General features: G+C 47.9%; 1 protein-coding gene across 1 annotated transcript in view; it reads right to left on the bottom strand.

Moving 5' to 3' along the window:
* Window positions 1-4494: 4494 nt before the first annotated feature.
* Window positions 4495-25174, bottom strand: part of BLK (BLK proto-oncogene, Src family tyrosine kinase) — a 28800-nt gene continuing 8120 nt past the window's right edge. Inside the window, exons 3-12 of the mRNA XM_017830447.1 lie at window positions 23322-23415; window positions 22268-22366; window positions 21007-21110; window positions 13855-14007; window positions 13045-13197; window positions 11991-12170; window positions 11385-11461; window positions 7503-7653; window positions 5551-5682; window positions 4495-4706 (exon numbers count right to left, since the gene is read on the bottom strand). Coding sequence (XP_017685936.1) covers window positions 4498-4706; window positions 5551-5682; window positions 7503-7653; window positions 11385-11461; window positions 11991-12170; window positions 13045-13197; window positions 13855-14007; window positions 21007-21110; window positions 22268-22366; window positions 23322-23415 — 1352 coding nt within the window. The 3' untranslated portion in view covers window positions 4495-4497. The remainder of the gene's footprint in view (window positions 4707-5550; window positions 5683-7502; window positions 7654-11384; window positions 11462-11990; window positions 12171-13044; window positions 13198-13854; window positions 14008-21006; window positions 21111-22267; window positions 22367-23321; window positions 23416-25174) is intronic.

Here is a 25174-nt window from a genome sequence, read left to right as displayed (position 1 = left end):
CTGATTCTGTGACATAACTTTGATACATCCCTGCTTTGCTTTTGCTTTACACCAGCTGACCAAGCCCATCTCGCAGCTCCAGGGCTTAACTGCAGCCTGGTAAAGTAGCAGCAGATCTCTCACTGCTGAGAAACCTCCTTTCCAAAAAAGATACCAGCTCCCCCATTATCCAGAGATCTGGAAATGTAACCAAGCCCTGAGTCTTGCACACACAGGGCTGCAGTTTGAGCCAGTCAGACAGATCAGGGTGTTGATATAGCACAGGGAGAAAGAAGAGGGTAGAGGAGCCTCACTTGAGAAGCCCAAGGTCTTTATCCCATGGGTAGGGCCGTGTGTTCCTTCCTTCTCCCTTCTCTGCTCTTCCATGTCAACTAATCATAGAATCACAGAATGGTTTGTGTTGGAAGGGACCTTAAGGATCATCTCTCCTTGTCCTGCTCTGACTTCAACTCAGCTTCCTAAAGACATTCAGGAAAGCCTACAGTGTCTGCTATGCTTAACCTTTTATCAGGCATGAGAAAATCCACGTACCTGGGTTCTGGGAAAAGCCACAGCTGGAGCTCACACCTCACTAGACAGACATCAGAGAAGCCCCCTCAGTGCTGCTGCTCCCCACAGCCCTGTCCTTCCACTGATTTTCTTTTCCTCTTCCTCCTGCTCCCACCTCTGAGCACCTGCTGATTTTTCCATGGCTGTCTCATCTCCCGGCTCCAAGATTCCAGATGCACTTCCCCCTTTGCTAAGATGTCCCAGTGCACAGCTATTGCCTGGAGAAGGTTTTACATCGCAGCCATGGGGGTATTTCTACACCTGCAAGGTGAAGAACGGAGAAATACCACAGAATCCTTCCCTCCAGAGCCTCAAACCACTTGTAAACAGGGTGTCAGTGACAACAAACTCAACACCAACACGGGACCAGACATTACCCACACAGAGGACATTTCAACCAGGATGGGAGTGGATTGACAGAACCAAGGTTGAATGGGAAAGCAGGAGCAGAGATCAGTCATGGAGATCTGAGCCTTTCAGTACAAGAATTGGAAAGACCATTGCAGTGGCACCTGGGGAAGAACTGAAAGGATTATCTAAAGATACATATTACTAGGTACTTCTTTTAATCCTTGTCTGGGCCATTCAGGGAGTTCATACCCTGTCTGAGGCAGGAATTGCTTCACATCTTGTAAAATACCTTTGCACAGCCCGACATGTTCTTCTTGGTTAGATTCAGGAAGTGAATTTGAGAGCCTGGATCACCTTTATCACATTTGTCCTGCTCTGACACTCACCTGGGAGCCTCTGGCTGGAGCTCACCCCTGGTGAAGAGACACCTCTTAGGCTGCCAGGTTGGTATGGGGCTGAAGGGGCTCTTCCAGAGCTTCCTGGTGGCATTGGAGACATCCTGGTCCCCCAGAGCTTCCTGGGCTGGAGTTCACAGTGAGCACCATCCCACTTCACACCTGTTTTTTTTTTTTACTGAAATCCCTGATTCCATGTCCAGAGTGCAGGCTGGAGTGCAGCTCCTTTTCTCTCCAACTGCTCTATCCCTGCTGTGGTGGAGCTGTGAAACCCATTTCCCAGTGGTTTTGGTGGGTACTGTGTAAAACCATGGCTGCTCATGGATCTCACCTCTCCGTCCATCCCCTGGAGAGGCTCATCTTGGTGGCACAGCCCCAGCCCACTCCTCTAAGCAGGGGAAGATTTTCCAGTGGCTTCTTCCAGGGCTGGAAGAGCCAGGTGAGTGTCTGCCCCAGGGAACAAGTTGAACACGTTTGTGCAGCATGAACAAAAAAGGCTGTGGTGTCTGGTGTAGAGGAAGCAGAGCTTACAGTCTCTTGTTATGTTCACCCTGGGCTTGCTCACGTGCTGCCACTGGCCATAAAAATATCCATTTCCTTTCTAAATTGAGCTACAATACTTGACACTTTGGCCTTGGGTGATAATGCAATGTACAAGTGCTCAGCAGACACCCTGCAACTCTTCTTCCTGGTTTGTTCCAGCACAAATAGTCCACAGTTTTCACTTCCATAAAATATTAACAGCCAAGGAGTCAAATAACTTTCATCTGTATTTATTTTCTGCCTATCACCTCATTAACAGAAATCTGCTAGTCCTGCGCAGAGTTCCTGGTAGCTGGGAAAGACCAAGCTGGAGTTCAAGACTGTTCCTTCAGGTCCAGTGAAATTATTGAATAAATGGCTTTATTTTTGTGGTTTAAAATGGGTTTTGTATAATTATAGCGCATGTAACTTGTCTCTTTGGCACCATGAGGTAACTGGACCAAGCCTGATTCATCTTAAATTAGTTCTAGGACTCACTAGCACTGTGTTCATGGGGTGCAGGTTGTGAAGATGGAGATCTTTTCCACAGCCCAGTGTTTCCCATTCAGCTCTAGTTCAGTCCTAGAGGGGTGCAGGTCTCCCACAGACCCCTATCCACCAGCCCTACGAAAAATCCTGGACACCTTAAGGTTTCTCCACTAGATCTAGGATTTCTGAGGCTGAATTATCTCACTCAGTTCCCTTCTTCTGAGTCTAGGAGTCTTCTTTTCTGTGGGTCTGCAAAGGGGGGAAATAAATAGCATTTAAAGCCAGGCAAAATGCTGTTCATGCCAACACAAGCACCTTATCCCATGGGAATACACCTGGGAAGTGATGTTGGCATCAGGGAGGGGAATTTTTTGTCATTACAGGTGACAGATGGGGACATTCTGGTGCTGAAGATCAAGGCCTTGGACTGATATTTGCTGCCCAGCTGTCCTTACAATTTGTGGGGAATTTTCCTACTCCTTTTCCTCCCAGGTTCTTTTGCAGCAGTGGCATGAACAAGTAATTCTGTGTCCTGTGTTGGGGATGATCTGGTATTTTTTGCTGGCAGATGGGTCATAGAATCATGGAATGGTTTAGTTTGGAAGGGACCTTAAAGATCATGAAGTTCCAACCCCCTGCCATGGGCAGGGACACTTTCCACTATCCCAGGTTGCTCCAAGCCCCGTCCAACCTGGCCTTGAACACCTTCAGGAATGGGGCAGCCACAGCTTCTCTGGGCAACCCGTGCCAGTGTTTTACGAGACTCATTGTAAAAAATTTCATCCTTTTAACTGTCCTAAATCCACCCTCTTTTAGTTTAAAACCATCACACCTTGTCCTATTCCACAGGTCCTGCCAAAAAGTCTGTCCCTACCTTTCTTATAAGTGCCCTTTGATGTTTATAAGGTCTCCGTGGAGATTTCTCATTTCATCTCTGCTGTTTCTTTTTTGTTGCATCCCTGTTACACTGTGAAATGCATCCTCTGCAGCTGGACTCAAAATCTACTTCGTGGGGTAGAAAACAGCAGGTGAAACAACCTGGGGAGATATTTCTCAACATTGTAACCTGAAGGAGAGTCCACCTGTGTCCCAACTTGGTGCTCACTCCTGTGGTCTTCACCCCCCTTCCATGTGCTATCTGTGCCTTATTTCTTCATTCTCCACTCCCTAGCCCGGTAAAACTGATTGGAGACCACCCTGCAGCCTGTTGTGGTAATTCCCTCTGGAACTGTGGGTCAGAGATGCACCAGAAAGCAGGGAAAAGGCATTTGAACCCTCCTGGTGCTGGGTACAGAGAGGGACTGGGGGCTGACGTGATGCTGCACCAGGAGCTTGTGCAGTGAAGGCTCAGACAAGAAGGAGGGGGTTTATTTCTGAGTTTTTTTATTATATATATTTTTGATTCCCAGGAGCCGCTCGGATTTGCTGGGAAGGAGGGACATCTCGTGGCCACACTACGAACGTCTCTCCTGCCTCCGATGGGCTGCACCTCGGGAATCCCCCCCTTCCCACCCCGGCTACCACCCCAGCACCACCCCGTGCTTCCAGGGAAGCCCTGCAGCCTCTTCCTTCTCCATGGGATGGAGGCGGGCGCGGGAAGCACAGGTGCTCACTCTCACCTTGATGTCCGCATGAAGAAACGTGAAATGGTGGTATCCACGTTTTTATTAATGACTTGGGAAAGAGTGGGGGCATCACCTGGACAGATTCCTCCAGAGCTCGGAAGCCTGTTGTGGCCCAAGGAGGTGCAGACAGGACACGCTCCCACCCCTGCCCGTGGCATGGAGGGGGTTGTAGTATTGCCAGCAGTGGAATCAGAAATGTGGGGGAGATTCTGCACCCCCCCCACCACCACCCCCACCCCGGCCATGGTCCCTTCTTCCCAGGGCTGCAACTGCAGGGCTGGGGGGCTTTTCTGTATCCAAGTGGGCCACGAAGAAATCAGCTGTCCTTCCTGGCAGAGGAGATATCTGCAAAATGGGTACAGACCTCCAGGGCGGATGAGGAAGGAGTTGTGACATCTCTCAGCCTCCTCTTTAGTCTCTGTGACAACCACAGAGCCGGCAGCATCGTGTCCCTCCTCATTCCCTGTCTCCCAGCGCATCGTGGGCAGCACACGGGAGAAAAGGAAAGTACCACAGGGTGGTGTCTCCCCTCCAGCCCCGTTGCCAGGTGCTGGTGGGCGGTGGCTTCACTGCTGAGGCTCTGGTTCGTACTGCTTCTCCGTGGCCGTGTAGAAGTCCTCGAGCACCGACTGCAGGTACTCGAAGGTCGGGCGCTCCTCGGGTTTGCTGCGCCAGCACTTCAGGATGACGCTGTAGAGCTCCGCGGGGCACAGCTCCGGGCAGGGCATGCGGTAGCCACGCTCCAGGTTGCGGATCACCTCGGGGTTGGTCATCCCTGGAGGGAAACACAGCCCAGCAGGAGTTATTCAGCGTCCTGGGGGTGAAGGTCGGTGCTCCCAGCAGCTCCCAGCCAGGCAGAGCTGGAGGGGCACAAGAGGCTGCAGAACAATCCCTTCTTCAGGGTTGTGATCCTTCCTCCATCCCTCTGTCCCCTCCCTGACTCCCCTCTGTAAGTTTAGCTTAGCACAGGTATAACCGAGGCTTGTGGGACCCTCAGAAAAGGAAACCCAGCACGAAGAGCTCCTCATCATAAGGAAGACATTGAGGGGCTGGAGCATGTCCAGAGAAGGGCAATATTGCTGGGGAAGGGGCTGGAGCACCAGGAGTAGCTGAGGGAGCTGGGGGTGCTCGGCCTGGAGAAAAGGAGGCTCGAGGGGGACCTTCTTGTTCTCTACAGCTCCCTGACAGGAAGGTGGAGGCAAGTGGAGTTCGGTCTTTTCTCTCATGTAATAAGCAACAGGACAAGATGAAAGAGTCTCAAGTTGCACCAGCTGAGGTTTAAATTGGATATTAGGAAGAATTTCTTCATGGAAAGGGTTGTCCAGCCCTGGTACAGGCTGCCTAGGGAAGTGGCTGAATCACCATCCCTGGAGGGATTTAGAAGATGTGGGGATGTGGCATTTGGGGACATGGGTTAGTGTTGGGCTGGGCTGGGTTAATGGTTAGGCTCAGTTTAGAGTTAGGCTCAGTTTAGAGTTCTTTTCCAATTTAAACAGTTCTGTGATTCTAAGAGACACTTGTGTGTGTCTGGGCACATTTCAATAAGTGCCTCCAAGCCTAAAGCATCACCAGATGCTTGGAAGTCCATGGACACATCCTGTGTTCCCTGTGCACTGTACCTGGATAAGGGATCCTGCCATAGGTTATGATCTCTGTCAGGAGGATCCCAAAGGACCACACGTCAGATTTGATGGTGAAAACTCCATAGTTAATGGCCTCTGGTGCCGTCCATTTGATCGGGAATTTCGCACCTGTCCAGAGGAAACAAAGGAAAATAGCACCTGGAGTTTGAGCATCTCCCTCATGTGCCACAAGCACAGCAATCAGCTCCCCAAAACTGATCCCTGGTTTCTGTTGGTTATGATTCTGTGATTCTTCATAGGAGAGGGGCTCCAGCCCTTGGATCATTGGCATGGCCTCCTCTGGACCTGCTCCAACAGCTCCATGTTCTTCTAATGTTGGAGATCCCAGAGGTGGATGGGGTACTCACAGGCAATGTCTCTGTCAGCCTTACTAGAGGACAACAACTGTAGGATTTTATTCTGTACAGATTTTCTTTGGCTTTTGCCAAGAAAAGTTGGATCAGATGATCCGTGAGGTTCCTTTCCAACCTGGTATCCTACGATTTTATGAGACCACTCACTGCAAGGGAGCTGTTTTTATCAAAAGTGCATAAATGATACAGCAAATATAAACTCTCCAGTTCTTAAAGCAGCATAGCCCACTGTGGACAGCAATGACCATAAGATTGCTGTTTCAGTTTAGCTAAGATCAAAAAAAAAAAAAAAACCAGCTCAAACCAGCTTGATAAGTGGGAACTGATGTTGTTAGACTGTAGAGGAAACCACATTTTTATTTATATACATCCTTTCAGGACTGAAAATCCAACTGCAGGGTGTGAAAGAAGTGCTTTGGCTGCTGTACATCACGCTCTGACTGATGAGGCTCAGAAATGCAATCTATGAAGTGAAAATTGCTCAAAGCAGACAGAGGGGCAGCTGTTATTTCAGAGTAATATTAGCTGGGAAAATGCTAATAGAAGCTGTTTTCCACTGGAAAAGTACCTCCTTTGGTTATTAACATAATTATACTGATTTCATCAAAGCTTCTCTTAAGGATAAAAACTGCCTTAAAAAATTGCAGCAAAGTCACAGTTCCCTTTCATGACATTTTGCAAATTATATTTGGGAGCTTTTACTACTTTGAAATAGTTTTGCATGTTGAAATGGGCATAATTGTTATCATTAAGTGTTTTGGGACAGGAAATTGAAAGAAAAGTTTCCTATCTCACAAAAAAAAAAAAAATCTATTCAATTTTTTTTCCCCAGAATATTTTCTGGGGAATTTTCACTTTATCCCAACTCTAGAGGAGGAATCTTCCAGCAAGTCCCACTTATGCCAGACTTAATTGCTTTATTTCAATCCCTTCTGCTTGTTTCCCTGATCTCTTTGCAATATGAATAATTTAATCTCATATCTGACCTCAGAGCTCATTGATCTTAGAGGTCTTTTCCAACCTTAGTGATTCCATAATTCTGTCTTTTCTAAGCTGTCTCTCTCTTATAGAAGGGACCTGATCTGGTCTGGGCTTGCTTTGCCTGGGACACCTGGAAACTGCTGCTGGGTCCAGTTTCATGGCTCCAGCTGCCCTCTGCAGGGCAATGACAAAGTTCTCCTCCTATTTCCTTCCCTTTGGACTTGACTCCCTCTGAGCATGTGGACACAGCTGATTTCATCAGCAGAGGTCACGTTTCTCCAGGAAGCCAACCTGAGATTCTGCAGGATTCCTCCAAACAGTGCCAAAAGGTTTCTTCCCATTTCCCTCTGCAAGCCTCATTTGTTCTTTATTCTCCCCAAGTGCCACTGCCTTGCCAAGGAGCCAATTTTTGACTCATTCTTTTATTCACCCAGCCCTGCCTGGGTGCTGACAGCAGCAGCAACGTGGGCTCAGGTCTCACACCATCAGTGCCCAGTGCCTGATCCCAGCCCAGGATCTTGGAATGTCTGGATGGCATGGGGATGGGAGATAAGGGCAATGTGCTGGTGGGGCAATTCTGGGAACAATACCCACCTTCCTGTGCCAGGTATTCGTTCTCAATGATCCTGGCCAGCCCGAAATCAGCGATTTTGCAGCAGAGGGTCTCCGAGACGAGGATGTTGGCGGCTCTCAGGTCGCGGTGGATGAAGTTCATGCGCTCGATGTAGGCCATCCCCTCTGCCACCTGGAGAGGAGGAAGAGTCCATCTTCATCATCACCTCCCCATGAAACTCTTGGCTGCCTTTTACCCACCTTTACAAAGCACAGGGTTGCTCATGTGCTTCCATGTGCATGGACATGAATAAGTGCTCCATGGACGGATGGACGGGCAGGTGGATCAACAGACAGACAGATACATTAATAAATAGATATTTCCCATGTACATGTGCTTTCTACGTTCCAGCTGCACATTCTCACGTACATTCAGCTTTGCCAGCACAGACAGGGCCTGAAAGCTTTGAGCAGACAAGTCAAGCGGAACAAAAGCACTACTCTCTGTTTTGCTCCGGAGTTACAGCCGTGAGCTGTGTCTTGTCTGCAGCAAGAGGCAGAAAGCTGAAGTGAAGCTGAAACCACATCACTGGATTCCCAGTTTCTGCCACAAGTCTCTCCTCTCTGGTGGGGATTTTAATCATAAACACTCCAGAATAAATATGTGAATTAAGAAAAGAAAAAGTCTAATAATAGAATCAGAGATTAGTTTGGCTTGGAAGGGACTTTTAAAGATCATCTACTTACAAACCCCTGCCTTGGACAGTGATACCTTCCACTACCCCAGGTTGCTTCAAGTCCTGTTCAACCTGGCCTTGAACACTTCCAGGGATGGGGCAGCCACAACCTCTCTGGGCAACCCATGCCAGGGCCTCCCCACCCTCACAGCCAACAATTCCTTCCCAATATCCCATCTAACCCTGTCCTCTCTCAGTGGGAAGCCATTACCTCTTGTCCTGTCTCTCCAGACCCTTGTCCAAAGTCCCTCTCCAGCTCTCCTGGAGCCCCTTTAGACACTGGAGGGGGCTCTGAGGTCTCCTTGGAGCCTTCTCCAGGTGAACACCCCCAGCTCCCTACAGCACAGTTTTCCCCTCTGATACCTACAGGATGTGTAAGATCAGAAGATACAGATATCCATAGAAATATGACCTGAATAGAGAGTATATGTCCAGAAAAATCCTTTGTCCTGGGCATGTGCTACCCTCTTCAACCATCTCCAAATTATACTTTGGGAGGTTCTTGCTCCCAAGATCATCTTGCAATATTTATCTCCTTGTAGCAGGGTGGTCATGAAGGAATCATAGAATCACAAGGTGGTTTGGATTGGAAGGGACCTTAAAGGTCATCTAGTTCCAACCTCTCTGATGCAGGCAGAGGGACACTTTCCACTAGCCCAGGTTGCTCTAAGTCCCATCCAACCTGGCCTTGGACACTTCCAGGGATGAGGCAGCCACAGCTTCTCTGTGCCAGGGCCTCCCCACCCTCACAGGAAAGAATTTCTTCCTAATATCCAATCGAGGTGCCTGGTGTGTGATGAGCCTCTATAAATGACAGCAGCAAGCTTTGATTGATGAGTGCTGGGAGCTTGAAAAGAGAGATTGATAAAAAAGGAGATTGCAAGTTTGAGTCTGAGTTTTGGGTTGGGCATTTACTGGGGAGTTGGATTCATGCAGTCCCTGCTAGCAATGGTTAGCACATATTAGAGCTTTGATGTGCCTGTGGGTGAGGGCAGAGCAATTTTCCACTCCATTCAGATTCACATCATCATCTCAGCTTACATGTGGTTTCAAACAGGATACTCACATGTACTTTCCAATGCTGCATTTCTAACCTATGTCAACACCCCTCCAGCGTGAGTGCTGTTTGCTGCAGTGGAAAATGGAAGAATTGATGTAATTTCCTGTCCTGATGTTAATGAGATAGTACCTGGTGATGGGCCTGCTCCAGCCCAGAGTGTTTTCAAGCTTTTACCCTCAAGACTGACCACAGGATCAAGTTCCTCAGCCCAGAGATTTCTAATGTTAGCTCTGACGGATGTCACTGGGTCAAATATTGCGCCTGAGAGGGTTTGGTGCCTGTTGGGCTGTGATGCCAGTCCAGCACCACAGATAAACACATTGCACAATAGCTCAGAACACTGCCTTTTCCTCCTCCTCCTCCTGCAGATCCCCTGTGAATGTTTGAATCCATGCCCTGGGGAGGTGGTGCTGGGGTGGGAGGGGGAAGGAGGAAAGCTGTTCTTCCAGTTGATGCCCATTCCTCAGGAATGGGCAAAATCCTTCCTACCCCATACTGGGAGTGACTTCTGTGGGTTATTACATCTTTGGGGTGGGGGGGTTTGGTCTGTGTTCAATTCTCCTGGTCCTGGTGTGTGGTGCAGTTTTCCCAGAGAGACAGTGGATGTCCCATCCCTGGAAGTGTCCAAGAACAGGTTGGATGGGGCTTGGAGTAACCTGGGATAGTGGGAGGTGGCCCTGTCCATGGCAGGGGATTGGAATGAGATGAGCTTTCAGCTCCCTTCCAACCCAAACCATTCTGTGATTCTGTGATTCTGTGATTCTATAACACTGCTCTGGGTCACCCCTGTACAGACTGTTCTGGCCCCACTGCACTTCCTTCTGGCATAGAAAAGCATCAAACCAATTTCAAGGGAATGCTCCCACTAATCCCAAGGGCTCTGTAGTATGAATTTGGGTCATTTTTCTCATCATCAGGAACTTAAAACACACCTCAGGGTGCAAATTTCAAGAGAGAGAATGAAAGAATGAAAAAAGGAGGGAGGGAAGTGAGGAGGTAAAGAGAGAAGGAGGGGAGAAATTAAGAAATTAATTTCTTAATTAATTTAAGGGAGGGTGTAGTTGGCCCCATAACCTCCCCCAATCAACAATGATAAAGCTGCAGATATGGAAGATTTATCAGTAGTGAAGAAGGAAGGAACAGAAACCTGTTCCTCTCCACCACTTTGAATGGTGCAAAGCAAAAATGATAGAAAGTGGCACTGCTTAAGAGTATTTAAATTTTTGCTGTCATAAAACATTTGCTCAAATATTAAGATCCTCCAGTTTTTAATTAATTAAAAAAAATAACTCTGTATAATGGCTGGAAGCAATCAACCAGCCTTTACACATTGTTTCCTCAGGCTCACTCTGACCCACAGAGTTTCATGATTTTATGGGTAAATCCCAGTCCTTTATTCAGTTGTACTCACCCTGATGCTTCATGTTTTTTTCCCAATACTTCCTAATTAGCCTAACTTTGCTCTGGGTGAGCTAAACTCTGTCAGCTTCTGGCTAGGATCAAAGTGGAGTGATTTTACCATTCTCATCCTTCATATGGTTTCCCTAACTTTGACCTATTTGTGTTTAGAGTCACTTCTGGACTAAAATGTTACTGTGCTGCTGCAACTATTAAGATTTACAGCCTGGGGATGTTTTACCCTACGAAGGTAAAGGTTTGTTCTTGTAAGGAACAATATCCCCAGATTTGAGGGTCAGAACATCTTTTATGCTTCATCCTCAGAAGGGAAAAACTGCTGAAAGCCAGTGTGTGTCTACAATAAAAATCTGTTTGTTGCGCTTTTTCTCCTTTTTGTTAAAAGAAAAACAAACTAGTTCCCTGCTCAGCAAGCCAGGAAAGCAAAACAAATAAAAACAGACCAAAACAAACCCAACTCCCCTAGAATCCCCCAAACTCTAGATCTCTGGCACTGCACAAAGCTCCCCGGGGCTGTCCTGAGGACAGCTGAGCTTTGCTGAGCTCACACGCACATCGATACGAGAGGGCTGGAGAGAAATCCTAAGAGGACACACCAGGAGGAGCTGTTTTCCTCCATGAAATCCACACTCTGACAGACTTCAGACTCGGAAGAATTTCACTGAGGCCATAACAAACCTTGAGCCCGTTTCCCAGTGGCTGCTCACTAACCTGAGCAGCTATGTCGATGAGTTTGGGGAGACTCAGCTGGCTTCCTTCTTCCGTCTTCAAGTAATCCAGCAAACACCCTGCAAAAGAGGAAATGCTGCTGAAACTCTTCTATACATCTAATGAATCGTGAATAATAAATCTAATTAATAAATCTATACATTTGTTTTCCCTGGTCCTTCTCAGAATATAGGCAACACATCTGCCTGCATCCTAGAGAAAGTCTGAGGAACCAGAATGGGTGCCTGCTGGAGCATCTGCCCATTAGAAAAGTCCCCAAACTCAGCTCCATTTCTCCTCTATTTTGCACAGACCTGTTGCAAACTGCTGGGCATTCATCACTCAAATCCTTATAGACAAGAGGGGAAAAAGAAAAGACAATTTCACCACCAGGGGAGTAAAAATCTGACACAAACTTGCAGTAGGAACAGTGGAGATGAGAACTTCAAATGCTTTTCAAATAGAGCACCACCATGACGTGAAGCAGCTTTTTTTCATCACCCAAAAAGTCCCTTCGTGTAGTAGAAACAAACTTTTGGGTTTCTTAGTCCTTCTGCTTACGGGTTTGGTACAAAACCCTCCTCCACAGACCTCAGTGAGGGTTTTTACCATTGGCCATGTACTCTGTCACGATGTAGATGGGCTGCTTGGTGACCACTGCATATAACCGGACCAGCTTGTTGTGCTGCAGCTTCTTCATCAAGTTTGCCTCTGCCAAGAAGGCATCAGGATCCATGCTGCCCTCCTTCATGGTCTTCACAGCCACCTTGATGTTGCTCTTGTAATAGCCTGCAGAAAGAGAATGATGCTTTGAGGAATTTTGGGTTCTCTGTGGGCTCTATCAGGCTAGGCAATAAGGAGAAAAGCTCATGGATCAAGGAGCAGAAAACCACAGCAACAGCTTGGATCTCTCATAAAGAAACACTTGGTAAATCCCAGTGCCAGCAGCTGTGAGAGGAGAAGGGAGACACAACTGTCAATCCATGCAGCTGCATCAGGGATCATCCCTGCCCATGGACTGAGCCCATCCTCACACCATCCTCCCAGCCCTGCAAGACTTTCTGGGTGAAACCCCTGGGGCCTCCCACCAGCTGGGTTCTCAAATGATCCAAATGCCATGAAAAAAGCCAGGACTCTGCAGTCAGGACGTGAACTCAGCCTGGTCCTGTCCACAATCTCAATTGCCGAGGCAACCAGTAACCACAGAGAGGACAGCAAAGGAAGCTGAGCTCACTCCACTTCCTCTCCCACTGATTAGCAGTGGGCAGGAAGGCATCAGGGATTCAGATCTGGGTTAAAAAGTGGAACAGATAAGCAGAAAAAGTGGGAAAATGTCACCCAGCTACCCTGTTGTGTGTAATGTAACGTACAGTCATGCCCAGGATTCATAGGAAGAATAAGAGCATTTCTCAGGAGATGAGTATGCAGTCACTTCAACACCCATCACGTCTCCAGCTTGTGAAACCCTTGCTCAGCCACTGATCTGTGCAAACACAAGCTGTCCAGTCCTTCCCAGGAATATGGCATCTCCTACTGTGTGTGTCCCCATAAATAAGTGTCCATACTTAAGGAGTCCCACTCTCAGAATAGCTTTAGGGAAAGAGAGCTTTTCATCTCCTCTCTTTATATATTTCTTCCCTGAAATTGGAGGAATTATACTCACCCATCCACACTTCTCCAAACTGCCCACTGCCGAGCTTCTTCACAAGCTTCAGAGACTCCCGTGGGATCTCCCACTCGTCCTGTGCCCAGGGTCTCTGGGGAACCAGGGATATGCAGGGAGCTGTGAGGCGCTGGCACAGGCCATCCCCTCTCTCTGTGTGAGGATGAAGCACAGGACAGTTCAATGGGATGGCAGAGCTAAACTCCTCCTCCTCCATTTACACATACCAGGAATAATGAGCCCATAGGAAAATCTCCACAGCCACAGGAGGCAGTGGAGGATCCAGTGGAATCACTGTCCCTGAGAGATTTAAAAGCTGTGTAGTTGTGACACCTGGGGACGTGGGTTAGACTAATGGTTGGACGTGATCTTAGAGGGTTTTTCCAACCTTAATAATTCGATGATTCCATGAAATGTTTCAGCCACAGGGATCAAAGCACCCAAAACAGATCCAATGAAAGGAAAAAGCTCAAAGGGAGCCACAGAGGAGCAAATTGTCCTGCCCAGTTAGGCCAAACCCTGCTTCCCAAGCATCCCTCCTGCATATCCCAACAGCATTCATGTCTTTCCTTTCCTTATGGGAGACACTCCCTGATTTTAGGGCTATGGGCAGAGCTCACCCTTGCAGTTTCTCGAAATGAAAACCAGGACATGAAAACCAGGACATGGGTGTCCAAGCTCTGCTTGTAGGAGCACACCTGGTCCATGACAGTGGGTGGAGCAGAAGTGATGTCTCGCAAACCTCCCCTCCTCCCTCTGTCCCCAGTTTCTTCTGGGACACAAATCCATCAGGGAAGGCAGCCAACTTACGGCAGTAATGCTGGATGAGCTCTGGCAGGCTGGAGAATGTCATCCTGGGGGAGATGTAATATCCCCCCCCATTATCCAAGGAGCGGATCCGGTAGTGTTTGATGATGTCCCCCTGGGCTGAGTTGCTGTCCCTCACAGACAGGGAATAGGCACCTGGAGAATGAGCAGAAGGAATTATGAGGACAATCAGCACCTTCATCAGGGACCAGCTCCCTCCTCTTTCCTCAGCTGCAGACACCCCTCCCAGCCCTTGCTGATGCCTTGTCAGGGCTGCAAAGACTTCCCTCTCTCCAAGGCAAGTGGAGAAGATAAAGGTTCATCAGAGCTTGTCTGGTTCTGTCAAGGCTTTGTTTAGTAAGACCTGCCTATACCATGGCCAGCAACCCCATGGAAGCATTGCTGGAATCAATAACACATCTCCAGACAGAGCAATAAGATGCTCCCTAGCTCATAATGGTCTTTCCACAGTTCTGTATCTCCCATCTGAGCTCTGTCAACCCCAGCACCTCACAGAATCATGAAATCACAGAATGCGTTGGGCTGGAAGGGACCTTAAAGACCATCTCATTCCAAGCCCCTGCCACGGGCAGGAACACCTTCCACTAGCCCAGGTTGCTCCAAGCCTCATCCAACCTGGTCTTGGACAATTCCAGGGATGGGGCAGCCACAGCTTCTCTGGGCAACCTGTGCCAGGGCCTCACCACCCTCACAGGCAAAAATTCTTTCCCAGTATCCCATCTCACCCTGCTCTCTTTCAGTTTAAAGCCATATAAAGCCATTTTCATCTGGATGAAACAGGTAACTGCAGTCTCACGGGTCTGTAGAAACACAGGACTGACAAGGGGCTGAACCACCCCACCAGCACAACCAGAATTTTGGTGGGAGAAATAAGGCTGAGAAATATGTGTCCCTTCCCAGCCTTATCCAAGGTCCCTGTGTCCCTGTTATCCCTTATAAACTGTGTGCCAAGGTCAGCTGGGAGGTACAGAAAGGGGGTTCGGGGGAATTATCTTGTTCAGCCAAGAACTTGTGACTGTGGCTAAACCACATCCAGAGATTCCCATCTGGAATCATGTGCCTTTTAACCTCAAGGGAGCTGCTCAACAATCCATCCCTCCAACCCTCTCTAAGAATCTAAGCCATGGGGTTGGTTTTTAGTGCACAAAAGCGTCACTAGATGCTGCTACTGAGCAGCACTTCCAGCCCGTGCCACCGTGATTCGATACAGCCTGAGCAGTGGGTTTTTCCCTGAGTCTGGATCAGATTTCCGGAGTAAGTTGCTGCAAGTTGTTACAAGTCTAATACGTCACCCTGGGTTGACAGACTGCCTGTTTTAATGTCTGCAAAGGCAAGGCTATATGTATTTAAAAGTAAGGATCTGTCATGCAGGATCCTAAGCAGAAGCAGGGCTGTCCACAGTGACTCTGAAACTCTAATCCTGCATGGGAGGGGAAAGTTTACTAACATAAAACCCTCACTGGCTGCTGTTTCCCCATCCCAGCACCAGCAGTTCCCTGCACTGCGCCTGGAAACCGTCTGCATTTATAAAAAGCAGCAAAAGAAAACCTGCTCTGTGGACATTTGCTCTGTTGCAGTGATTATAAAGGTTTACGAGCAGAGTTTGGGACAGCCAAAAATTTTTCCAATTGCCAGGAATCATTTTGAGGGGACTCCCTTCCTGCAGAGACCTGACTAAAAGATCTGGTGACATAAAGCTCCAGGAAAAACCTGCTGGTTTAAATGCAGAGCAAGAGAAGCACAAATTGGAAGGTAATTCTGAATATTTTCTTCAGCATGTGGAAAGATTCAGAAGAGCAGAAGACTCTTCTTCATCAGGCAGAAGACAGACTGAGAAGCCCTTTAGGTTCTATCAGTCCTGCAGCTGAACAACTGAGCAACAGCCCTGAAACGTCTTCAATGGGGCAATAAAACCTCCAGGGAAGGGCAAAGGAATGGCTCATTTTTTCAGGACATGTCTTAGTCACCAAACTTCACTGCACAGCTCAGGATATTTTCCCAAGGAGTGATTTTTGGTCCCTGGTGGGTGCAGGGAGGTGTTGCTGGGAATTGTGTCTGCAGTGCAGGGCAGCACAAGTCCTGCTGAAGTTTGAGAGCCACATTCACATTCCTTAGTACTTGGGCCCAGATCTCCTTTGGCTTCTCTGTGGTATCCATGTGACTCTAAGTTCCAAAATAATAAATAATAAACATAATAGATAATAAACATTAAGGACAAAGGTTGGATTTGATGATTTTTGAGGTCCTTCCCAACCTAAATGATTCTATGATTCTATGAAGAATAAAACAATGACAACACTTATATATCATTACTACTACTACTACTATTATGATTATTATAATTGTTGTTATTATTATTTCTACAACTATTATTACTATTATTAACTGTTATTTCTGCTGTTGAGGATGATGATGTTGCTTTAATTTCAAAGACTTTGGAATACTGTGCAGGCCAGGCTGCAGCTCTTCAGAGCTGGGCTAATATGGCACAAGTCCAGGAGGGTGCTTTGCATGCCTGGGACATGGCTTAGGGTTTGTGTGGGATTTTTACAGCACAAGGACTGCTCAGGGAAGGAGCCAAACGTGGTGTGAGCACAGCTGCACTGAGGACAGACAATCCTGCAGAAGGAAGTCCAGGAATTAATTACTAACATATCTACCAGTGGGTGCCTGGGGGCCAGGAGTCAGCAGAGGAGACCTGATCTTTTTACTACTGTGGCTACACCCAAAATACTTTCTGTTCTGCAGGACCTCCTTTCCAGACCTCATCGACCCTTTAAACTCTCCTGCATCTTTCAAACACTGACAGGGTCGATCTCTCAGCTTCCTGCTACCAGTGTTAATCCTTGCCCTGTCATTAGAGTCAATGCTGTATTTCACCCCAAGTCACAATTCAGTTTGCTGGAGTGAGTGTGGCAGAGCTTCCCTGTCACTCTCCTTGACTGGTTACTGTTCCCTTGGGAGCTGCTGAGCAAAGCGAAGCACTAAGGCTGGAAAGATTTAATTTGCTCTTCCCAGAATCACGGAATGGTTTGGGTTGGAAGGGACCTTAGAGCTCATCTAGTTCCAACCCCTGCCATGGGCAGGGACACCTTCCTCTAGACCAGGTTGCTCAGAGCCCCATGAGCACAAGTGTACCTTGCCCTGGGAAGCTCTGGGTGTTAGACCCTCCTGTTCCAAGTCTGGGATCCCCAAACCATCCTGTAAGGGTGCTCAGGTCCTTTCTGTCCACAGCGTTGTATGGAAAGGAGCAGCAAAAAATGTAAAGGGTGAGTTTCAACTTCACATCACACATGGGGCTGATTCACCCAAACATGAGTGTTTGGTACCACTTCAGATGCTCTGGTACATCAAGGGTGGTGAGACCCTGGAAAAGGCTGCCCAAAGAATCTGTAGCTGCCCCATCCCTAAAAGTGTTCCAGGCCACGTTGGACAGGGCTTGGAGCAAGCTGGTCTAGTGGAAGATGACCCTGCTTGCTGCAGGAGGGTTGGACTAGATGATTTTTAAAGATCCCTTCCAACCCAACCCATTCCATGATTCTGTGATTCTATGATCTGCATGGGTTTGCCAGACAAGGTGCAAAACCCCACCTCCTTCTGGAGCACCTGGAGATGGCTCTAAGATGCTCAGGATTTGACAGCCAAGTCAAGGCTACAGTGGGAGCTCAGGCTGTTGTATCTGCATTCTGATGCTGCCTCAGACTGAGTCCCACAACACGTGGCATCTCCTCCTCCTATGGCTCTCATCAGCCTCAACTCCTTCGCCATGGGAATCCAGGAGTTCAGCTGGATGCAGTGGCTGAGCTCAGCGAGGTCCCTCCTGCCGGGAGCACAGACCCAACATTCCTGCTGGGAGCCAGGAGCTCGTGACTCGCCACAGCTGTGGGAATGTGCTCCTGCAGGCTTTGGAATGGTTATTACTTCAAGGGGACATTGGTTTATTTGCAGCAGCTTCGGCAAGGCTGGTGCCCCACCGATGATTTCACAATTCCCAGATTTTGGAAGTCACTTGGTATGTTCAGCTGGAGGAGACTGAGGGGAGACCTCACTGCAGTTACAACTTCCTCAGGAGGAGAAGAGGAGAGGCAGGCACTGATCTCTGGTCTGTGGGGACCCGTGACAGGACTCAGGGAATGGACTGGAGTTGTTTCAGGGCAGGGTTAGGTTGGATCTCAGGAAAAGGTTCTTCTCCCAGAGGGCAGTTGGGCACTGAACAGGCTCCCCAGGGCAATGGTCATGGCACCAAGGCTGCCAGAGTTGAAGAAGTGTTTGAATGATACTCTCAGGCTTAGGGTGTGACTCTTGGGGATGGTCCTGTGCAGAGCTAAGTGTTGGACTCAATGATCCTGTGGATCCCTTCCAACTCAGCATATTCTGTGATTCTGTGATGAGTGGTGTGTTTCCCACACTGTCTCCATCTTCCCCTCTTCCCAGGATGCTGAATGTGCCTTGCAGGGACTCTGCAAAATGTTGATGGAAAGTGAAGCCCCCGGGTTTGCAGAGTTTCTGTGTCTGAAACCACGAGCAAAATGAAAGTCTGCTTAGGATGGGCTGGGAATAGGTGCTGATCCTAGGCAGGATGCAAAATCCATCCAATGTGGCTGAGACAGCCCAGTATGAGACAATCACCTTCCAGTTTGAGCAGCTCAACCCAGTGCTCAGCGCTGAAGGTCAGATTTTGCTGGTGATGTGAAAAGTGAATGAAATTACAAGTCATGGGGAAGGAAAACAGAAGGAACCTGTGAGGCTTAAAGGGCCGAGTTAATTCCATGGCATTGCTCTGGACATCTCTTGGTGGGTCACAGGATATTGTACATTAGGAAACTCGGCTTCATGGCACATTTGGAGATGCAGGGCTTTCTTTTTTCACTTCTCTTTAGAGAGGAGGAAGATGTGGTTAAGAAGGATCAAATGGTGTCATCGTGGCCATTCAGGCAGCCTAAAGCTCAGGGTGCTCAGGTAGAAGCTGAGAGCACAGGATGATTCAGAGGATGAGGTGTTTGAAGGACTAATAGCCATATTTTACATTAAATATCAGAAAGGGCACAAGTGAGAGTCACATTTCAGGGCATTTGGGACTAATATGGGGCTTCCATGGAGTGGAACCCACCACATCTGCTAATGCAGAATATCACACATCTTCTAGACAGCAGACACAGGGCTTTAAGGATCTGGTTATTTCTCCTTGAATCTCAGGACTGCACCCCCTCTGTCTGAGCCCTGTGTGACCCAGACCCACCCACACCCCGGAGAATTGCAGGGGATTATTCCATCCTGTGTGTGCAGCTCATGGCAAGCAGAGATCTGGGCCAATTGTCCTGAGGAAGGGTAGGGAAAGGAATGATCCCATCCATGTGTGGTGTCTAGAGATGCCACAAAGACCAGGATCATGTGTGAACAGAGCATCTCACTTCTTCCCAAACCTTCGGATACAACACACAAGTGTTTGTTGGGCTTGTGAAGGACACGTGTTGCTCCCTACCCTTCCTGGGTGAAATGCCAGCTCTCCAAACACTCCAGCAAACAAAGGGAGAGTGGGAAGGGGACAAACAGGAGACCAGCACATGGTGACTAATCCAAGCCTGACCTTTGCAAAGGCACCACAAAGGGAGCAGGGAAACCAAGATACAGCAGAACAAGTGACTTGCAAATGAAACGCTTAAAAACAAGTCTCTTCAATGTTTCCTGACCTGAGTCTTCCTTAAAAATTCTGAAAACCACAAATCCTCATGGAAAGCAGCCCTCCTGCTTGGCATCAGCTCATCAGGGATGTGTGGAGGTGGGCCCAGGCACGGGGCAGAGGGGGACATTCCAAGTAGGATGCCACATTGCTGACACTGCCTGATGGCTTAGGGAGACAGATACAGGAAGATGAGATTGCAGCTGTCACATCCAGACTCTGGCACTATTTAATTCGCTGGTAATGATGTATCCGTGGTGGAGGGAACAGATCCTGCCTTGGAGAAGTCCCATATGAATAGGGAAAAACAGAGACAAAAGGAGGAAGGAGAAGGTACAGTAGGCAAGAACCAGTTGCAAGATGGATGATTGTTCCCACTCTTACTGTTTGGTCTTGTAGAAGTGTTCGGAAGCGAGTCAAAGAAAAGAAGGACACACATTACTTTGGGTAGGTGCTCCAACTCTACTGATTGAGTCATGGTTGGACTCGATGGTCTTAGAGGTTTTTCCAGCCTAAACAGTTTTATTTTTTTAAATAGTAAGGGAAGACAAAACCCCACCTTTTTCTACATGTCAAGAACAGGCTCACGTATCCATTTCACAGCAAAGAAACCAAATCACAGCTAGACTGAAATACTTTCCTGAACTACTGGATCTGGTTCAGAGCAGAACCATGAGATCACCATGAGCTTTGTTTCCTCCAAGCTGTAAACACACAGGCTGGCCCAGAGGAAGCAAGGAGGAAAAAAAGTAGGAAAGAAATAACGTGAAATTCCCATGGGACAACCCAAACTAACTCCCAGGCTCTACAAATTAACAGCACAGAATATGGAAATTGCAATTACATGATTAAGTATTATGGCTAGTAAGTGTATCCACTGCCCAAGAGAGGTGACTACAATGCTCTGCCCTTTCCATCCTCATTGGATCGTGTCTTCAAAAGTCAGACATGTTCATATGGAAGGAAAGTGGATGAATCCACCTTCCCTGCTCTAGTCAATCTCCTTCCAAAAGTTCTGGTTTGTATATATTTCCCCTGCTATAAATTATCAGGAAAAACATGTTTTCCCTGGGAAAATGTTCCACCAAAAGATTTTTTCCAAAATTCTGCGAGTTGCTGTTGCAAACAGGAGAAACACTTTTTCAGGAGTGCACAGAAGTACCTCCTTTTGCCAAAAAAAATGTAATATTTCCCTGGGAAGAGAAGGAAAAGAAAACCCCTACACACTGTTTTGGAAAATCTTTCTTGCTTATTTGTATTCCTGCATCTCTGCCATGAACTGTGGTGGCAAAAGCCACTCTTCCCACAGCCAAGACTACACACATAAATAACATCCTGAGCAAATCCTTGACAGATCCAAGAAACTCTGGCACAGCTGGACTTTGCAGCTCAGGTGTGGAAGGTTTTCCAAGCCCTGGCAACAACAGGAGTTACCTTTGCTCTGTGGGTCTCACCTTGGCTGGTTTCGCTCTCTCGGACAAGGAAAGAGCCAACTTTGTTACCAGAGGACAGGAGCAGCCTTTCAGCATCTTTTCTGCTCAGAGTTCTAAAATACCACCTGGGAGAGACAAAAGGTAAAATCATCATTGAAAAGGAAAAGCTGGGGGGGGGGAGGGGGAAGATAAAAAAAGGAATTATTTCCAGTTAGTTCTTTTGGTTTTGGTGGGTTTTTTTTGTATATTTGGTTGGGTTTGGGGTGGAGTTTGTTTATTTGGGTTTATTTGGTTTGGTTTGGTTTGGGGTTTTTTTTTTGCCATTACATTGTGAAACTGAGGGTTATTTTTATCAGCAAATAGTCTGTTATCTGCTGGAAAGTGGCAGCAATGGACTGGTTTTGGTAGATTAACACCAGATTTTGGTCACCCTGGGCTTGTTTCACAGCCTGGCAATTCAGAAAGAGCAGGAAGTAGATGGGATGTGCAGGATCCCCTATACAGGAGAAGTGCAAGTTTAGATACAAAGAACTTTTATGTCTCAACCACATTTCTGTGTGTTGCTAAATATTTGCTGAATCCAATGATGGTTGGGTCCCTCCAAGAGGAGACTGCAGGTAGGACTGGTCACTTATAGCTGAATGCCATAAAATTGGATAAGTCACAGAAGAAAAACTCTTCTGCTGCATATATTAGAGACATTATAAACTTTTTTGACTCAAGTCTTCCTTTCCATCTCCCTTGCAGGGAGGCTGCATCTGAGCTAATGAAACCAACAGCACCAGGCTGTGGGTCTGGGCACTGACACTCAGTTGTTGCTGTTGTCCCTGACACGTCCAAGACCTGGATCAATGTACCCTATCCAGAGAGATTCTCAGTTTACATATGGATACCCTCTTGAAGGCTGAGGAGGTTTAACACTGTGTATGGGTGGATTGGCCCAGTGGGACCAGAACATGATCCCTGGCACTGCTGATTTACCAGTGCAAACATATCCTTTATGTTCTCTCCCCCAGATCCTTGTTTTCCACCATGGGTGTAATTAATGGGACAGGAGTCTTTGCCCACTTTCCCTATAACAACATCACCCCTTCTCCTCATCCTTTCTTCATACCCATACAGTGCTTAAAACTTCTCCTGGACTTTTGGGCAGCGTTGTTTGGGATGAAGAAAGACCTCTTGCCACCCAGCCATGACATCTTCCTGCCAGCAAGTGAAGCCCTTTCCATACCTTGTTGAGAGACAGGGCACTGCATCAGGGTTCATAAGCTTTCACACTTACTTTTCCTCTTCCAAACTGTCCACTTGTGCAACGAAGTTGCTGGGGATGTAGCCTTTCCTGCCACTGCTGAGGGACTTTGCCAGCCACCAGTCCCCATCACTGCAAAGTGAGCAGAGGAAAGAGTGTGAGTGCCTGGGGGAAGCTTAAGGACAAGGCTTGAGGCTGTGAGGACATGGATTGTAGGGTTTAGGGCACTGCAAATAGACTAGGGCTCCTTAATCCACTCTACAGTTTCCTCTAGATTCTCTAGGATCACCACGAGGCTGAAGGCTGCTGGTCTCTCAGGGACTTCTAGAGGTGACAGACTCTTCCTACAGAATGACCACAGGCCCAAACCTTTGCTATGGGCCTCAACTGAGAGGAGGGAAGTCTGGGTCACTATGGGTTTATTTTTCTTCTTGCACAGAGGCACTGGGGCCCTTTTTGCTCCTTCCTTCACCTGCCAGACACTTCGCTTTGTTCTCCCACTGCTGGCTCAGCCACAGTGACCAAAGGCTGTCCCACATCATGGGCTCTCCATCTCCCTGGCCTTGGATGCCAGCCCACGGTGTCTGGGTGAGAAATGTCACCTCTGGAGGCCACCAGGGATGGAGCAGCCCTACAAGGTCTGGGGGACCCAAGCCCACCTCTGCCCTGTTATGGGGTGGGCCCCTTCTGTATGAGTTTGAGAAGAAATTGAAATGAAACCACACATCTGTCTGGCTAGATTCTGTCCTTTCCTCTGACTACACCCAACCCACATCCTTTGCAAAAAGCACCATCAGCACAAAATATGAAACAGGACAGGAGCTATTTTTTTTGTTGTTATTTATGCTGCTTCTGCACCTCCAGCATGGAAGGTCCCAGTACTATCCAGACAGGGGCACTATGCAATGCCAGAGTGTCTGTGACCCATGGAAGTGTCACCTTGCAGAGACACACCACCTTGAACGTTCACACTCTGGAGCAAAGCTCAGCTCTGATGAGCTGCAAATTGGTGTCTGACCCCAAAGTTCCCCTCTCCCAGTCTCACCATGCTCATCTTTGAGCTTCCTTCTGGCAGAAGGTCACTTACTTGGAGAGGACTTGCAGTTTCTCCCCTTTGACCAGCTCCAGGTCACGGTCACTCGAGGCAGGAAAGTCGTACAGTGCAACCACAACCAAGTTATCTGAAAGAAGGATTAACACCATTGGATCCAGTCTGTTCCTGGCTGGGGGGGTGATATCTTTCTGGGTATATGGTGGGGCATTTCACCCCCCCAAACATGGGGGTCTGGCACCCCCACTGTCCCCCCAGTCGAACCTCTGCACCAACCCAGCTTTCCTGCTCACCACAGCCTCTGCTCAGGCATTAACACCAATCCACCAAAGAGTTCCCTGTGGATGTGTTTTTAAAGCACTCCAGACTCCCCCATTCACAAAACACAGTGTGTCAACAAGAAAAAAGGGTTTGTGTGGAATAAGAAGGGTCATAAATAACCTGTCAGTGTTTGGCCTGAGTTTCACACGACAGCAAATGAAAACTGCTGGAGCAACATTTCCCAGCGTGGCTCTGGAATTTGACTCAAAACAATGAGGCTTTCTTGATTGAAAAAGGTATAAAAGCGTTTCTGTTTCTGTCATTGGAGCCCATTTCTAGGATTTAATTCTCCCTCCAGATGCTCTGGGCTCTACCACTGTCTTGCCATCCCTCCTGCACATTATTCCTTGCAGATCATAGAATGAATTAGAGAATCACAGACTGGTTTGGGTTGGAAGGGACTTTAAAGATCATCTCGTTTCAATCCCCCTGCCATGGGCAGGGACACCTTCCACTAGCCCAGGTTGTTCCAAGCCCCAGCCAACCTGGCCTTGGACACTTCCAGGGATGTGGCAACCACAGCTTCTCTGGGCAACCTGTGCCAGGGCCTCACCACCCTCACAGGGAACAATTTCTCCATAATATCTAGTATCTAACCCAAACATACCTTCTTTCAGTTTAAAACTGTTGTTCCTTCTCCTGTTACATCTGCCTCTATAAAAAGTCTCTCTCCCTCCTTTTTATAAGCCCCCTTTAGGCACTGGAAGGTGCTCTAAGGTCTCCCTGGAGCCTTCTCTTCTCCAGGATGAACCACCCACCTCTCTCAGCCTGTCTCCAGAGCAGAGGTGCTCCAGATGTGCCACCACAGCCAGGTCACTCTGGTGCTTTCAGCCCAGCACCTCTGTAGCACCTGCCTGCTCCACCCAGCTGCAATTCCCACGGGGGTGGTGGATGCTCCAGGACCCCCTTCCCTCTCCCTGGCCCCGATGCTCTTGAGGTGCTCCAGAGCACAAAACCTGTGCTCTGTGTCCCTCATTTTGCTTAAAACCCATCTGGATTGAGGCCTAAATTTTGGCACCTCGTGCATGTGCCAGGATGTTCTGAGCCACCCTGGGGCAGAGCTCTGTGGGGCAGGGCTGAGGGGCTCGGTTTGCATGCCCAGGTTGTGCAACTGTTCACGTTGCTGCACTCGCAGCTACTGAAGCAGAAATGAGCAGCTATTTTGGGGAAGAGCAAAGTTTATAAAGATGAGCAGCACACACAGAGGAACAAAAATGTCGAACCTAAACACCTTGTAGAGAAAGGAAGGGGAAGAAGAAGAAGAAAGAGAAGGGGAAGAGGAAGGAGAAGGGGAAGGAGGAAAACGAGAAGAAAAAGAAGAAAAGAAGAAGAAAAAGAAGAACAAGATGGAGAAAAAGAAGAAGGAGAAAAGGAAAAAATAGAATAAAAATATAAGGGAAAAGAAAAAGATTAAAGAAAATAAAGAAAAACTATAAAAGAAAAAAGAAAAGATAAAGGAAAAGAGAGAAGAGAAGAGAAGAGAAGAGAAGAGAAGAGAAAGAAGAGAAGAGAAGAGAAGAGAAGAGAAGAGAAGAGAAGAGAAGAGAAGAGAAGAGAAGAGAAGAGAA

This window comes from Lepidothrix coronata, unplaced genomic scaffold (assembly GCF_001604755.1).
Source record: "Lepidothrix coronata isolate B3197 unplaced genomic scaffold, Lepidothrix_coronata-1.0 Scaffold179, whole genome shotgun sequence".
NCBI classification, from domain to species: Eukaryota; Metazoa; Chordata; class Aves; order Passeriformes; family Pipridae; genus Lepidothrix; species Lepidothrix coronata.
Note: the sequence above shows the minus strand (reverse complement) of the source record. Positions and strands in the feature narration are given on the sequence as shown.